This window comes from Anolis sagrei, chromosome 5, assembly GCF_037176765.1.
Source record: "Anolis sagrei isolate rAnoSag1 chromosome 5, rAnoSag1.mat, whole genome shotgun sequence".
Lineage (NCBI taxonomy): Eukaryota > Metazoa > Chordata > Lepidosauria > Squamata > Dactyloidae > Anolis > Anolis sagrei.
In genome coordinates, this window is record NC_090025.1 from 73,948,039 (window position 1) to 73,964,866 (window position 16,828).

Below are 16,828 nucleotides of genomic sequence, written 5' to 3' on the forward strand. Positions count from 1 at the left end.
TTTTTTGCCGCCACATCACATTGTTGGCTCATGTTTAACTTGTTGTCCATGAGGACTCCAAGATCTTTTTCACACGTACTGCTCTCGAGCCAGGCATCCCCCATTTTGTATCTTTGCATTTCGTTCTTCCTGCCAAAGTGGAGTATCTTGCATTTGTCACTGTTGAACTTCATTTTGTTAGTTTTGGCCCATCTCTCTAATCTGTCAAGATCGTTTTGAATTCTGCTCCTGTCCTCTGGACTATTGGCTATCCCTCCCAATTTGGTGTTGTCTGCAAACTTGATTATCATGCCTTCTAGCCCTTCATCTAAGTCATTAATAAAGATGTTGAACAGGACCGGGCCCAGGACGGAAACCTGCAGCACTCCGCTCGTCACTTCTTTCCAGGATGAAGAGGAAGCATTAGTGAGCACCCTCTGGGTTCGTCCATTTAACCAATTACAGATCCACCTCACCGTAGTGAGGTGGATCTGTAGTGGACAATTAGGTAGGAAATTGGGTTTTCTAACATTTATACATGTGCTTCCATTTCTTCTAAGTTGAAAACAAGGAGAGGGGGAATAATAACGTAAGTGGATTTTTCATTCAGTGTAGTAATGTATTAAAGGCTTCAAAACTAATGGCACTAGATCTCATGTGATCATAGAAGCTAAGTGGGGACAGCCTTGGTTAATACTCCTGGGCCAGTCCTGGAAGAATATCTGGACACCCACCTCAGAAAGTATGCGATTTCTGGGATGTGTGCAGACAGGGCCTCGGAAACATCCGTGCTTTTTAAACGCAGATGCTCCTGACATAAAGCCCTGTCATGAAAACTTACTGGATAACCTTGTGCAAGTCACACACTCTTAAGGTATTTGTGGAGGCATGTAATCTAGTCTTCTTCATGGCCTTCCTAAATAATTATTTGACCCTCTCTTTTGCTTAAAGCCTTTCAACTAGAGATGTTATCCAGCTATCTCAAGATATCCTCACATGTGTCTTCCAGGATTCGCCATGCCCTTTGCAATATGACAAAACAATTTTATCTAATGCAGTGGTTACATAGCTTTTACATATTGTTGATAAAGTCACAATAAATAAAAGACACATATCCTATGGTTGATTCCTGTGTAGAATCATAGAATCATAGAATCAAAGAGTTGGAAGAGACCTCATGGGCCATCCAGTCCAACCCCCTGCCAAGAAGCAGGAATATTGCATTCAAATCACCCCTGACAAATGGCCATCCAGCCTCTGCTTAAAAGCTTCCAAAGAAGGAGCCTCCACCACACTCCGGGGCAGAGAGTTCCACTGCTGAACGGCTCTCACAGTCAGGAAATTCTTCCTAATGTTCAGATGGAATCTCCTCTCTTGTAGTTTGAAGCCATTGTTCCGCGTCCTAGTCTCCAAGGAAGCAGAAAACAAGCTTGCTCCCTCCTCCCTGTGGCTTCCTCTCACATATTTATACATGGCTATCATATCTCCTCTCAGCCTTCTCTTCTTCAGGCTAAACATGCCCAGTTCCCTAAGCCGCTCCTCATAGGGCTTGTTCTCCAGACCCTTGATCATTTTAGTCGCCCTCCTCTGGACACATTCCAGCTTGTCAATATCTGTTTGAATTGTGGTGCCCAGAATTGGACACAATATTCCAGATGTGGTCTAACCAAAGCAGAATAGAGGGGTAGCATTATTTCCTTAGATCTAGACACTATGCTCCTATTGATGCAGGCCAAAATCCCATTGGCTTTTTTTGCCGCCACATCACATTGTTGGCTCATGTTTAACTTGTTGTCCACGAGGACTCCAAGATCTTTTTCACACGTACTGCTCTCGAGCCAGGCGTCACCCATTCTGTATCTTTGCATTTCATTTTTTCTGCCAAAGTGGAGTATCTTGCATTTGTCACTGTTGAACTTCATTTTGTTAGTTTTGGCCCATCTCTCTAATCTGTCAAGATCGTTTTGAATTCTGCTCCTGTCCTCTGGACTATTGGCTATCCCTCCCAATTTGGTGTCTTCTGCAAACTTGATTATCATGCCTTCTAGCCCTTCATCTAAGTCATTAATAAAGATGTTGAACAGGACCGGGCCCAGGACTGAACCCTGCGGCACTCCACTTGTCACTTCTTTCCAAGATGAAGAGGAAGCATTAGTGAGCACTCTCTGTGTTCGTCCACTTAACCAATTACAGATCCACCTCACCGTAGTTTTGCCTAGCCCACATTGGACTAGTTTCCTCGCCAGAAGGTCATGGGGGACCTTGTCGAAGGCCTTACTGAAATCCAGGTATGCTACATCCACGGCATTCCCCGCATCTACCCAGCTTGTAGCTCTATCGAAGAAAGAGATCAGATTAGTCTGGCATGACTTGTTTTTGATAAATCCATGTTGACTATTAGCGATGACTGCATTTGTTTCTAAGTGTTTGCAGACCGCTTCCTTAACAATCTTTTCCAGAGTCTTGCCCGGTATCAACGTGAGGCTGACCGGACGGTAGTTGTTTGGGTCATCTTTTTTTCCCTTCTTGAAGATTGGGACCACATTGGCCCTCCTCCAATCTGCTGGAACTTCTCCCGTTCTCCAAGAACTCTCAAAGATGGTTGCCAATGGTTCCGAAATGACTTCCGCTAGTTCCTTCAATACTCTGGGGTGTAGTTGATCTGGCCCTGGGGACTTGAACTCATTAAGAGTGGCCAGGTATTCCTGGACGACTTCTTTCCCAATTTGGGGTTGGATGTCCTCCAATCCCTCATCCACTCCATCTTGCTGAGGTTGAAGACTCTCTTTTTGTGAGAAGACCGAGGCAAAGAAGGCATTAAGTAGTTCTGCCTTTTCCCTATCCCCTGTCAGCATTGCCCCATCTTCTCCTCGAAGAGGTCCTATCGCCTCCTTGTTTTTCCTTTTTCTACTGACATAAGAATAGAACCCCTTTTTATTGTTTTTAATGTCCCTGGCAAGTCTGAGCTCGTTTTTTGCTTTAGCCTTGCGGACCTTTTCCCTACAGGTGTTGGCTATTTGTTTGAATTCTTCTTTGGTGATTTCTCCCTTTTTCCACTTCTTGTGCATGTCTCTTTTGTGTCTTAGCACAGTTAGAAGTTCTTTGGACATCCATTCTGGCTTCTTTGCACTTGTCCTATTTTTTCTCTTTGTTGGCACGGTTTGCAATTGCGCCTTGAATATTTCACTCTTGAGAAATTCCCATCCTCCGTAACTCCCTTGTCTTTTAGTATCTGTGTCCATGGAATGCTGCTCAGCGTTTCCTTCATTTTTTGGAAATCAGCTCTCCTAAAGTCCAAAATGCGGGTTTGACTTGTCTTAGTTTCGGCCTTCCTTTGTACCTCAAATTGCAGGAGCACATGGTCACTTGCCCCTAAGGATCCTACCACTTCGACCGCATCGATCAGGTTCTCTGCATTTGTTAGGATGAGATCAAGAGTAGCCAATCCCCTTGTTGCCTCTTCTACCTTCTGGACCATGAAATTGTCTGCAAGGCAAGCGAGGAATTTGTTGGACCTTGTACTCTTGGCCGAGTTTGTTTTCCAGCAAATATCGGGATAGTTGAAATCGCCCATGACTACTACATCTCTTCTCTGTGCCTGTTTGGTCAACTGTTGGCAGAAGACTTCATCAAGTTCTTCCTCATGGCTTGGGGGTCTGTAGTAGACGCCTACAACGACATCTTTTTGAGTCCCAGTTCCCTTGATTCTTATCCAGATGATTTCAAGCTGGTTTCCCAGATTGCTGTCTTGAATCTCTTCTGCAGCATAAGAGCTTTTGACATATAAGGCTACTCCGCCTCCTCTCCCCTTTGTTCGGTTTCTGTGAAAGAGGTTATACCCCTCGATATCTACATTCCAGCGATAGGAGTCATCCCACCAGGTTTCAGTGATCCCTATGATATCATATTTGTGGTGTTGTGCTAAAAGTTGGAGTTCGTCTTGTTTATTTCCCATGCTCTGTGCATTAGTGTAAAGACATGTGAGCCCCTGAGATCTTCCCTTGAGCTGTTTAATTGGGATTATTGTGTTTTTGGTACTTGGTCCTTGTTGTGTTTGTGCAGCCCTCCGTTTAGCCTTCTGGCGATTCCCAGACATTATGGGTAAAGTAGTGTTCGCAAGGCTGCTGTCCCCCTCCCCTGGTGGACCTAGTTTAAAGTGCGTCTAATGAGGTTTGCGAGTCTGTGAGCAAAAAGGTGTACTCCAAGTGAATCAGATATTAGGTTTTTGGAAGAGGAATCTTGCTGTTAGACTGCTTCTTTAAGCAAACTGAAAACAGGACTGCTTTTATCAACCATCTCATGGTTTATATTTATAGATAAAATATTTTTTATTTTTGTTTATATATATATATATTAACTCACTCAATACTTTTCAGTGGACACTTGAGTAAGAAATGGGGTTTTAAAAAATTATTCACGTGCTTCTATCTCTTCTAAGTTCAAAACAAGGAGGGGAAATAATAACATAAGTGGATTTTTCTCTCAGTGTAGTAAGGTAATAAAGGTTTAAGCACTAACGGGACTAGACCCCCTCTGATTATGTAAGCTATGGTGGGTCAGCCCTGGTTAGTACTTGGATGGGAGGCTACTGAGGAATCCCAGGTGCTGTACTCTATATTTCAGAGACTTGAAGAACTATCTCTGTGGTGTCCTTGACTAAGAAAGCCCAATGCAATTCATGTTGTCCCCATAAATCAACAGGTGACTTGAAGAAATAGGCACAGAAATAAGTCTCCTCTTTTCAACATAATGAATATAAATATTTTTAAAGGTTTTTAGTTCAGACATTATCTAAGAGGGCTTTATGACTAACTTTACTATCTCTGAAAAATTTGACGCAACTTGAGCTTTTGCCGAAGGGCATAAGCATGAAGCCAGGTCCCTTGGGTAAGTTTAGGAGATAAAAGGGAGGCTGGGAGGGGAGGGTGGGGGTGCCATCCCACTCCTCCAGGCTCCAGAAGCATGAAGAACCAGGATTGCTGTGGGGATTGACCCCCCCCCTCCCCAAGATTGTGGAACGCAGACCCAGAAGTCAATCCCCACAGGTCCAGCAACTCAACAGATCTGGACATAAGGTCCGGATCTGTTGAGGTGTTTCATTAATAACCTGGAGTAAACTGGGAAATTCCAGTTAAAGGTAAAGGTAAAAGTTTCTCCTGACATTAAGTCTGGTCGTGTCTGACTCTGGGGGCGGGGGGAGGGGGTTGTTCTTATCTCCATTACTATGCTGAAGAGCCGGCATTGTCCATAAACACCTCCAAGGTCAGGTGACTGGCATGAAGTGTTACCTATTGATCTACTCACATTTGTATGTTTTCAAACTGTGAGGTTGGCAAAAGCTGGGCTTAACAGCGGGAGCTCACCACTCCCTGGATTCAAACCACCAACCTTTTGGCCAGCAGCTCAACATTTTAACCCGCTGTGCCACAAGGGGCCCAGTTTACTCTGTATTAATCCAGGTTTACCTAAGGCATCATTTGGACACTTTAGGTAATCCCGTGACCCATTGTGGGTTTAAGGGCCTGTGTAGAAGGGCTTTGTGATTCTGAAGAGCAGGGTTTGAATCCCCATTGGGCCATAAATACTCACCTGATAATCTTCTGCAAGTCACACACTCTTAACCTCAGAAAACTAGTTGGCATAAGTCAGAAACAGCTTAAATGCATATAAAAACATATATATTATATACCATATGCTACACTATCTATTTTTTTGTCATGTCAGGAGCAACTTAAGAAACTGCAAGCTGCTTCTGGTGTGAGAGAATTGGCCATCTGCAAGGACGTTGCCCAGGGGATGCCCGGATGTTTTGATATTTTATCATCCTTGTTGGAGGCTTCTCTCATATCTATATTATAGATTCTTTTTGCTTGCACAACAACTACATTTACATACAGTGGGGAAAAAATCATAAATAAAAGTTGGGAGACAACACTATTGGACTGAAGGTGAAGATTTCAAAAATATGTTTTATATACATGTATCTTGTATTATTTTAAAGTGTGGGATAACTTTTTTTCTTTGTAAAAGAACTCCAAAACACACTGACAATGCAACACAAATTTGGGTTGTTGTATTTATTTATTTAGAAGTTTTCTGTACCGGCCTTCTCACCTCGACGAGGGACTCAGGTTGGTTTACAGCATATATAAAATACAATCATATAAAGAACAACAAGTACAAAGTCATTACATATTCAAATAGTACAATACAGTACACTAAAACATCATCATTACAATTACCTAAGCCAAATCCTCATTCCAGTCATGGTCATAGGTTTTTTCGGGCTATATGGCCATGTTCTAAAGGCATTTTCTCCTGACGTTTCGCCTGCATCTATGGCAAGCATCCTCAGAGGTAGTGAGGTCTGTTGGAACTAGGAAAAAGGGTTTATATATTTGTGGAATGACCAGGGTGGGACAAAGGACTCTTGTCTGTTGGAGCTAGGTGTGAATGTTTCAACTGATCACCTTGATTAGCATTTGATTGCCTGGCAGTGCCTGGAGCAATCTTTTGTTGAGAGGTGATTATATGTCCTTGTTTGTTTCCTTTATGTTGTTGTGCTGTTCTAATTGTAGAGTTTTTTAATACTGGTAGTCAGATTTTGTTCATTTTCATGGTTTCCTCCTTTCTGTTGAAATTGTCCACATGCTTGTGGATTTCAATGGCTTCTCTGTGTAGTCTGACATGGTGGTTGTTGGAGTAGTCCAGCATTTCTGTGTTCTCAAATAATATGCTGTGTCCAGGTTGGTTCATCAGGTGCTCTGCTATGGCTGACTTCTCTGGTTGAAGTAATCTGCAGTGCCTGTCATGTTCCTTGATTCGTGTTTTGGGCAATGCTGCGTTTGGTGGTCCCTATGTAGACTTAGAATCAAAGAGTTGGAAGAGACCTCATGGATCATCCAGTCATTTCCCTCAACTTGTCCACAGCTGCATGGTATACGGTAGACGAATGATGAAAAGGCAGAGAAAAGACAAGAGGAAGAGAATTCTGGAGTCCAGAGAAGCAATTGAGGACACATGGATAATAAAATATTTTTTGCAGATGAATAATTTGAAAGATGGTGAGAGGCTGAGATTGGGATCTAATGAGAGAAATGCACAATATAGCTGGGAATAAATGGAAAGAAGAAGAGAAGTCAATGGTAGCCTGAGCCAAAATTAATAGCATTCTTCAAATCCAGATCCGTGCTGTCATTTCCTTCAACATTTCACAGTAAGTCCAGTTTTGGCTCAGAATAAAAGTGAATGAATACTATATTAAAATATGTTCTTTCTGGTTGTGGATAGGCGGCATGCACAGCCTAAGGTCATTGCAAGAAAGATGAACTCAAAGTCTTTAGTTGTTCTGAATGTGTTGAAGATGTGATTGCACTCTTACATTTGATTTTTATGGCCTTTCAGAAATAAAATGGACTAGTTGCACAAATGAGGATGCCCAGATAACTAAATAAATTCGGAGTATGAGGAGCACTTCAAGCAATATGTCTGTTTAAGATATTTATGGAGGCGTAATCCAGCTTCATGGCTCATCTAAATAGTTATTTGAATCTCTCTTTTGCACAAAGCCTTTAGACTAGAGATGTTATCCAGCTATCTCAAGACACCCTTCCCCTCACATGGGTTTTTCAGGATTTGCCATGCCCTTTACAATATGACACAGCAATTTTATCTACTGCAGTGGTTGAGTAGCTCCTTAATGTTGTTGACAAAGTCACAATGAATAAAAGTCATCCTGTGATTGATTCATGTGTGCTTCAAATGAATCAGAAACCAAGTTTTTGGAAGAGAGATCTTGCTGTTAGATTATTTCTTTAAAGAAACAAAATAATAGGGCTGCTTTTACAGACCACCGTTGATAGGGGACAAGGATGGGGTGATCCGGCATATGGTTTATATTTATAAAGATTTTTGTGTTTTCATATTTATTTTTAATCTCATTCATTCCTTTTCAGGTAGGAAATGGGGTTTTCAAACATTTATACATGTGCTTCCATCTCCTCTAAGTTGAAAACAATGGCCCCACCCCATCTCCTGGCACATCATTTCTATGGGCCTTTCAACACAGCCCTATATCCTACAATATCAAGGCAGAAGATCCCACAATATCTGCTTTGAAATGGGATATCTGAGTCCACACTCAGATAATGTGGGATTTTCTGCTTTGATATTCTGGGATATAGGGCTGTGTGGACGGGCCCTATGTGCCAGCAGGACTGAAAGAGCTCCTTAATGGCAGCTGGGTAAGTTTTTTTTTTAATTTTAAGGGATGTTTGGGGGGGGGGGGGGGCTTCAGGGTGGTTGCATGCCATCCTGGTATTTACAGGGATGGCATGTAAACAATGCCTCTTGCGGGAAAGCCCGGGCTTGGGGGGGGGGGGGGGAGCAGAACAGTAATGTGCTCCAAAACAGGTTTTGGCGCCCACTTTGGCACACATTTATTACCTGTCTGGAAACGCCTAAGGTCCCTTCCACAGTGCCACTTTCTGATCCCAAATTATCTTCTTATCTCAGATTATCTGGCAGTGTAGACTCTGGCCCCTTCTACACTGCCTTATAAAATCATATTATCAGATTTGAACTGGATTATACATAGATTATCTGCTTTGATAATCTGGATTATATGGCACTGCAGAAGGGGACCCATATAATCCAGTTGAAAGCAGATAATCTGAAATCCGTTCCTAGGATATAGATAGGGCAGTGTAGAAGAAGCCTGAGAAGCCCCAATGTAATTCATAAGGTCACCATAAATCAACAGGTGACTTGAAGTCGCAGGCACAGAAATAATAAACATCCTCTTTTCGACATAATCAGTATAAATATTTTTTAAAAGGTTTTTAGTTCAGACATTATCTAAGAGGTCTTTATGACTAACTTTACCATCTCTCAAAATGTTTGATGCTCCAGGAGCTTTTGATGGAGGAGCCTGAGCATGAAGGTAAATTTAGGAGGTAAAAGGGTGGGGGCTGAGAGGGAAGGGTGGGGGCACCATCATGCTTCTTCGGGCTCCAGAAGCACAAAGAACCAGATCACTGTGAGGACTGACCCCCAAAATTGTGGAATCCCCACAGTCCCAGCACCTCAACAGATCTGGATCTTTCTGTAAGGTCCATATCTGTTGACGTCTTTTATTAATAATCTGGAGTAAACTAAGAAATCCCAGTATATTCCAGATTAATCCAGGTTTGGATGCCACAGGTAAACCCATGACCCATCACAGGTTTTTGGTCCTGCATGGAAGGGCCCTATTACTCTGAAGAACAGGTTTGAATCCCCATTCAGCCATGAAAAATCACTGGATGACCTTGTGAAAGTCACACACTTTTAGCCTCAGAAAATTAGTTGGCATAAGTCAGAAATGCATACAAGAACATATATATTATATACCATACATTGCATTATCTATAGTATAAATTTCTTTCCTTGTAAAACAACTACATATATGTACAGTGAAAGAAAAATCATAAATCAAATAAAGTTTTTCCTAGCATTTCAGTAAGCACAGTTTTGGCTCAGAATAATAATGAATACGATGATAAAATATGTTTGACGGTTGTGGATAAGCATGTATAGCCTAAGGCAATTGCAAGAAATATGAGCTAGAAGTCTTTAGTTGTTCCAAATGTGTTACATATTGCAATTTTACATTGGATTTTGCATGGCCTTTCAGAAGAAATATGTATTTTTTTCCAGACACCATGATACACACATAAAAAAGTAACTTGGGAGTAAAAGGAGCACTTCAAGCAAGACATCACACTAGGGTGTTTGTGGAGGCATGTCAGCCCTAGTTAATACTTGGATGGGAGACTGCAAAAGTAACTGTGGTTGTTCTGTTGCCACTGGGCCTGTACTCAATGTCTTTATTCTATAGGACGCACACTTTAAACCCAGTGGGAAGCCGGGGTGCCCGAAGAGAGATTGTTAGAGACTTTCAGAAGTAATGGGCTTTAGAGTTCTTTAAAAGTGCAACAAAGTCTTTATTAAGGAACAAATCTTCAAACAAAACTTCAAGGCTTTACTATTCTAGTCTTTAAGAGACTGGCATTAACTTGGTTTAAGTGTACTATCTCAATGAAGAAGAACCCTTTATAATCTCTCCCAGGCCATCCATCACCTAGGCCTCGCTGGTCTGGGTATAACTGCCGATCCCAAATGCGCCTGGAAACCGAGTAACCTACCAGACGAAGCTAGAAGATATTTAGCTGGAATTCTGTGGTTCTGTAGTGCTATCCTGTGGAAACTTCAGGGCTGTTTTCCCCTCTGGTGCTGTGAGACTGAGAGGCTGTGAGCCTTTGGGACCTTTTCCTTCCGTTTCCCTGGAACTGGATAGTCAGTTTGGACCCTGGATGGTCTTGAGGAATGAAGCCTTTCCTACGGGACAAACTGATTTTCGTCCTATAGGCTGGCTTCCTTGTGTTTGACTGACTGACAGATGGCCCTTTCCCTCCAAAAAACCCAGAGAGGGGCGGGACCAGGGATCCTAACTATTATTGACAGGTGGCTTGCCCTATGAATGCAGCCAAAAGAAGCTACCTATCTGCAAAGTCCCTGCAATTTAGGGCTATGAACAAACACTCAGTGCAAAACACAAAACTGGAGCCCCTGGAACAGCCATTCCAGAACAGAGGTGCTGTAGTCTATATTTCAACAACTTGAAAAAATACCTTTGTGTAGTACTTGACTAAGGCCCCTTCCACCCTGCCTTATAAACCAGAATTTGATCCCAGATTATCTGATTATCCCAGTTTATCTGGTAGTGTAGATTTATGTAATCCAGTCGAAAGCAGATAATCTAGAATAGAGGCGTCATGAAATATTAACCAATAATAAATTTTAAAAATATGACTGATGACAAAAAGAGAGGAGGGTTGGCAGCACCATACCTAAAATTATATTTCGAGGCATGCTCACTAATGTGGATAAAGGATTGGGCTACAATAGAAAAAGAAAAAAAATTAAATCTGGAAGGAATAGTTTTGAGAGCTGTTTGGCACTCATATCTTTCTTCAAAGAATGAATAAAACTTCGGTAACCATTTTGTGAGGTCGACCATATTCAAAATTTGGGAGAAATATAAAAAGAAATTATGTAAAAGAACACCCTTGTGGGTCTCACCGTTAGAAGCCACGCAAAGACGAATTCTAGGAACAATTGGCCTAAATACAAAGACTTACTGAAAAAAGAAGGAGGGCTGACAATACTGAAAACAGAACAAGAGTTGAAAACAATAAACGATAGAATTTTGTGGTACCAATACCGGCAGATAAAAGAATGTTTCCAAAAGGATAAAAAATTAGGCTTCGAGGAACAAAAAACTTTTTGGGATAGGATAATACAATCGGACAAGAAGATAATAACAAAGATTTACAGAAAATTATTGGATTGGACCACCGGAACAAATGAAGATAAAGAATACATGAAAAGATGGAAAGAAAATATTGGAAGAATCATAAAAAAAGAGGAATGGAAGGAAATTTGGAATAAAAAATGAAATATATATACACAACAGATATAAAATAAAATTGGATAAAAATATCATATAGATGGTACATTAGCTATTCTTAAGGTTCAGTGGCTACTTTCAGTAGTAGTACTGCTTGAAATGAGAAATAATTTACCTCACTGTACAGAAATAATGTCAAGCCCTGAAGTTTAGGTTCTACTAAGCAGTATAACATATGACCTGATACTCAGTTTTGTCAGAGGTTTAATATGGGAACAGACTGGCAGCACGTAAAAATGTAAAATAACCTGCTCAAGCCAAGCAGGTCAAATGGATTTTAGAGCTATTTGATCAATGAATTCCCCTCCATATTGGAGTCTGAAAGCAAAAAAGTGTGTGTCAAGCGGAAAGCCACCACAGTAGAGAAAAGAAACAACCTTCCCTGTTAAAGCAGAGCACTAACAGAAGTAATTTTGATTTATAGCAGCAGTTCCAAACTTGCACTATAGAAGTATCATTGATTTTAACTAATCTTTATATGGAAGAGAAGGAGTGCAGCTAGCAACGAAAAAGATGATTCCTCTCTTCCAAGTTTAACTTCCTAGTAGACCGCAATGAAGCAAGTGCTATTGTGATGAGAAGCATTTTTTCCCATTAAGGCACAGCACAGGCACCAACGCTATCAAGCATCTAAATTACCCTGCTTGATGACAATTCTTTGCAATGCACAGTTCCTATGCAAAACAGGGAGCCTGAGAGTTACATTGCTCCCTAAAACCTGAGTATATTAGTTTTGGCTTGGCATGGAAGTTTATAGAATTGTAACCCATTAAAGAATTGGAAGCACCTGTTTCCCATTTCAAAACAAACAAGTTTACATTGGCCAACAAAAGAACATATCCATATGTGATTAAAAGAAATAATTCTAAAATCACAAAGTATTCTGCAGAAGCGTGTAGACATATGGCACTTCTTTGCTACACCAGTCACTTTAGGGATTGTCCAATAACCACATTATTCCATATTCTCTTTCATTTTCCTTTTATGTTCACCATAAAGCACTTGTCAGTTTGAACCATAACTCTGCAACTCAAAGTACCAGATATCAGCATTAATACAAAATAAATGACACCCGCCACTTCTACTGTCATATAAGGATTCAAGAAGCTTAGCGATTCCTAGGAGCAAGAGTTTGTATGAGTCTCAACACAGAAGAGGACGGGTTGCTCATTTCAGAATATAAAACGGTTGCAAAGAATTGTGAGAAATATGGTGATAATTACACACACACACCTCTCTTTAGCTTTTGGAGAATTTACCTCTTCATACACTCCCTCAACTTCATATACTCACTGATATCCTGCTTATAGTTAATCTGTGTGTTGTAGGATTTGAAAGTTGTTTCTTTGAATTATGAGGCTCCAAAATATGCATTCATTGCAAGAAAGCTTTCCATTTCCTTCATTTCTGGTAGCAATTCACTGCAACAATCTTCCATTTCTTATCTATTTTCTTCATGACAAATTAGCAAAGCAGAAACCGTCAGCATCGAATTTATGGAACTACAGCTTGTATCCCTACATAAATTGATACCGTTTCCATTTTAGGTGAACTTAAATGTTGCTTATAAGTTACACTAGACTTCTCTAACATTACACATATTGGAAACATTTTGATTATTGTACTCGTCATAAAGAACAGCAAGTTGATACAATATAGAATACAGAGAAGTCTTCAAGCGGCCAATCATAAAAGAAACTGGCCTTGTTAGCCATACTTTAACATTCACAAATTAAATATTTTATCACGCTATCTTTTGCACAAGACAAATCAAAATGTAATGAAATGCACTTTCTCCTACAACTAAAAAAAAAATCTGCATTTCAAACTTGCGTTGGAAGAATAATCTAATTTTCAAGTCGCTAGGCTGGCAAAGATAATCTACAAAGCTCTGAATTCATAGCTTGATTATCTCCTCACAGACATAATCTGAAACATGAAGTGAACTTTTTCTCCTGATTTAACCAATCTGTTTAGACAGGAGAACTAAAACCAATCACTTTTTTCCTTTTAGTATATATTGGACCCCTGATGCAAGTTCTAAGACATGCAGCAGCTTAGCTCAAGCATGGCCTTCATAAAATGTATCCAAATGGTGAACCATTAATATCAAATAGCCAAAAACACTAGATCGATCCCCAGGAAACATAAAGTCAGACCACTTATAGGCTTCCATTGTAACTCATAAGACTAACACATTATCTTCATGCTAGGTAATTTTAAATTTTGTACTTCTTTAACGGAATTCAGTTGTTTTACAAAAACCACTCAAAAGGTTTCTTATTCTGTCAGCATCAAATAGTATCCTAAGTTTTGTGTACCATGTTTTTAAAGAATAGCTTATTTCCAACTTCACTTCATAAAACCTTGTTTTGCAGAAACAGATTCATTGCTAAGAGGTTTCAGAAGTCCAGCACAATTTCTGCTAAAGGCAAGCTAATGATCTGATAACGTGGAGAAAATTATGGAAATCCCACACTATTCAGTCAATAAGGCTTCGATGTGAATTTCATCCGTATATTATAACAATATTGTGCTCTTAAAATAAATAATACTGACAAACTAGCACATGTTTGCTCCTGTACGGATCTGAAAAGGTGGCCTTCCAAGAGGACTAAACAGATACAGAGTAATGCATATCTCAGTGCCAGGACAGTAAGAGCCGACTGCCAGAATTACGAAACTGGTGACTTTCTGATAAATACAAAATAGCTTTACTATTGATTACAGAATGAGATAGTATAGATCAAACAGCAAGAGACCCATGAAAAAGGCCACTCCATCAGTGACAACATGCTGATTTACACTGCTTTATTTACTGTTTTACTTCTTATAAGGACTCCTTTCAAGGCAGACTAAAGGCAAAACAACTTTATATAATGTAATATAGAAATTGGATGAGTCTATACCAGGCCTGCAAAACCTGCAAAACCTGTGGCCCTCCATGGGCCTGGGACTCCAACCCCCAGAAGCTCTTGCCTGCCTGTCCAATGGTCTGGAATTCTGGGAGCTGAAGTCCAAAACACCTGGAGGGGCACAGGTTGTGCAGACCTGGTTGATACAAACCAGTCTAGAGTAAAATGGCCACACTCAGGTTCTGACTTACTTAGTTTGAATTTGAAGGTTAGCATGACTAGGCAGTCATAAGTGGAAGGAGGAGAGGTAAGACAATTCACCAGGGATTATGCCAGGATGTAGAATGTAGCTTAGTATAAATAAAGGCACCCTGTGTTCAAATACTAATGGCTTTTTATGTTTTGCTAGACTTGACAAAGCACACCTATCAGATTGTCCAGATAACAAAAATATCTAACAAGTATCGTTCACAACTGCAAATATTCTCAATAGAAGATATAATCCAAAAGCTTTACATATAAACAATGTAGGGGGAAAAAATGAATGACTGCTTCTAGCTCTTCTCTAAAAGATACGTCTCATGAATCAATTCCATAAAAATAAGGAGTTTGGCACGGTTTTCTAGTTAACTTTTTGAACATTCCCTTCCTCTTCAGAATTACTTTTGTATATGAATGTGTAATTTAGTTATGTACAGAAAGGAAGGGACACAGTTTCTAGAGTTTGAATTTTAAGTTTCAAGAGGAAGAAACTAAGATGAAATTCAATAAATAAATTCTCCAGGTATTTCTTGTAATAATGGTTCCTCAAATTTAAACCGCTTGGAAATGGTTTTCTGTTCAACAATTTTATCTTTTTCTGACTGCCTACACTGGCCCAATGTACAGGGTTAGTCAAAATGAATAGGCCAATAAGAAAATTAATTGTACCCGAATTGGCCTATTCATTTTGACTAACCCTGTATATGAAGCTACTACAATCAATTCTTCTGTCACTGCTGATTCTTCGGTTTTTTCTCCATCTGTAGAGGTTTCAGAAGCAGAATCTTCTTCATTTAGAATAGCGGCATTTGGCTCCTCTTCTGTGGTCCTAATCCACCTTAGAGTATCATGAACATCAGTCTGTGCTAACCAAGAGTGTAGCAGGCATTCGTCTGCTGTTGCCCGTTCCTCAGGTTTATCTGAGGAACACAGGTTGTGTATTATCCTCAGCATAATTTACATTCATCTGTGAAATATTTAAGAATGTTTCTTGTTTATCACTTCCCAAGAAAGGTGATACTCCTGTTAGCATAACATATCCTAGTACTCCAATGCTCCACATATCTGTTGCAGTACTGATTGGATCGTAACTCAGGATTTCAGGTGCTACATACTCAGGTGTTCCCATAATTTCTCTTAGTTCTTCACTATTTTTCATTACTCTGGAAAGGCCAAAGTCTACTAGCCTAATGTCTCCCAATGGTGATTCACTGGTTAGCAGAATATTCTGTGGCTTCAAATCAAGGTGAACTACATTATTTCGATGCAAAAATGAAAATCCTTCTAATATCTGTCTCATGAGATGTCTAACATCTTTTTCTTTGAAAGCATCTTCTCTTTCAGCTACACACTGGTCAAAAATTTCTCCACCTGCAGCATATTCCAAAACCAAAATCATTTCTGTAGGTGTTTCATACACTTCATGCAAGGTGATAACCCAGTGATTGAGTTGTGCTAGTTCCAGAACTGCAATCTCATGAATGATCTCCATCCGGCAACCTTGTCCCTTTCTTCTTTTCCTCATAAATTTTGCTGCAAATTCTTTTTCAGTCTCTTTCTTCACACATTTCTTTACTACTGCAAATTTGCCCCTGCCCAGCTCGCGCCCGGGGCTGATGGTACATGACACCACAGAAATTAGGAAAATGTTATAAGAACATAAATGCAAAATGTATCTTTTCCTTATGCATGTGTGCATGTGCGTGTTCTTCTGTTTACTCTCACAAGAAGCCTGAGCCTATCCCACCACTCAACTTATTCTCCCCTTCCCTTTCCCCCATCTCTTTTCCTTCCCCCAAACTCTTGGTAATCTCAGTGTTACTTTTCTTCCCCTTTTATGTACAACAGCAATGGAAAATGTGAATAAAATTTATTAATAAAAAAAACCGGACACCATGTAGGGAATAAAACAATGTACTATATATACTTGAGTATAAGCTGACCCAAATATAAGCCAAGGCACCTAATTTTACCACAAAAAAACCTAGGAAAACTTATTGACTTTAGTATAAGCTGAGGGTGGGAAATGCAACAGCTACTGGTAAATTTCAAAATAAAAATGGATACCAATAAAATTACATTAATTGAGGCATCAATAGGTTAAATGTTTTTGAATATTTATATAAAACTGTAATTTAAAAAAAGACTCTCCAACTCTGATTAGGTCATTATTCTAACCTTCTTCAATGCAAATGTGCTTACACATCCTTTCAATAATCCCCAT

The 16,828-nt window shown here is 40.0% G+C and overlaps 1 protein-coding gene across 1 annotated transcript; it reads right to left on the reverse strand.

The window, feature by feature from the left end:
* Window positions 1-14,422: 14,422 nt before the first annotated feature.
* On the reverse strand, window positions 14,423-16,209 carry LOC137097170 (serine/threonine-protein kinase 17A-like). The gene is given in 3 exon segments (XM_067468766.1): window positions 14,423-15,228; window positions 15,308-15,523; window positions 15,525-16,209. Coding segments are annotated over 3 exon segments (942 nt in total). The 5' UTR covers window positions 16,130-16,209; the 3' UTR covers window positions 14,423-15,107.
* Window positions 16,210-16,828: the final 619 nt, after the last annotated feature.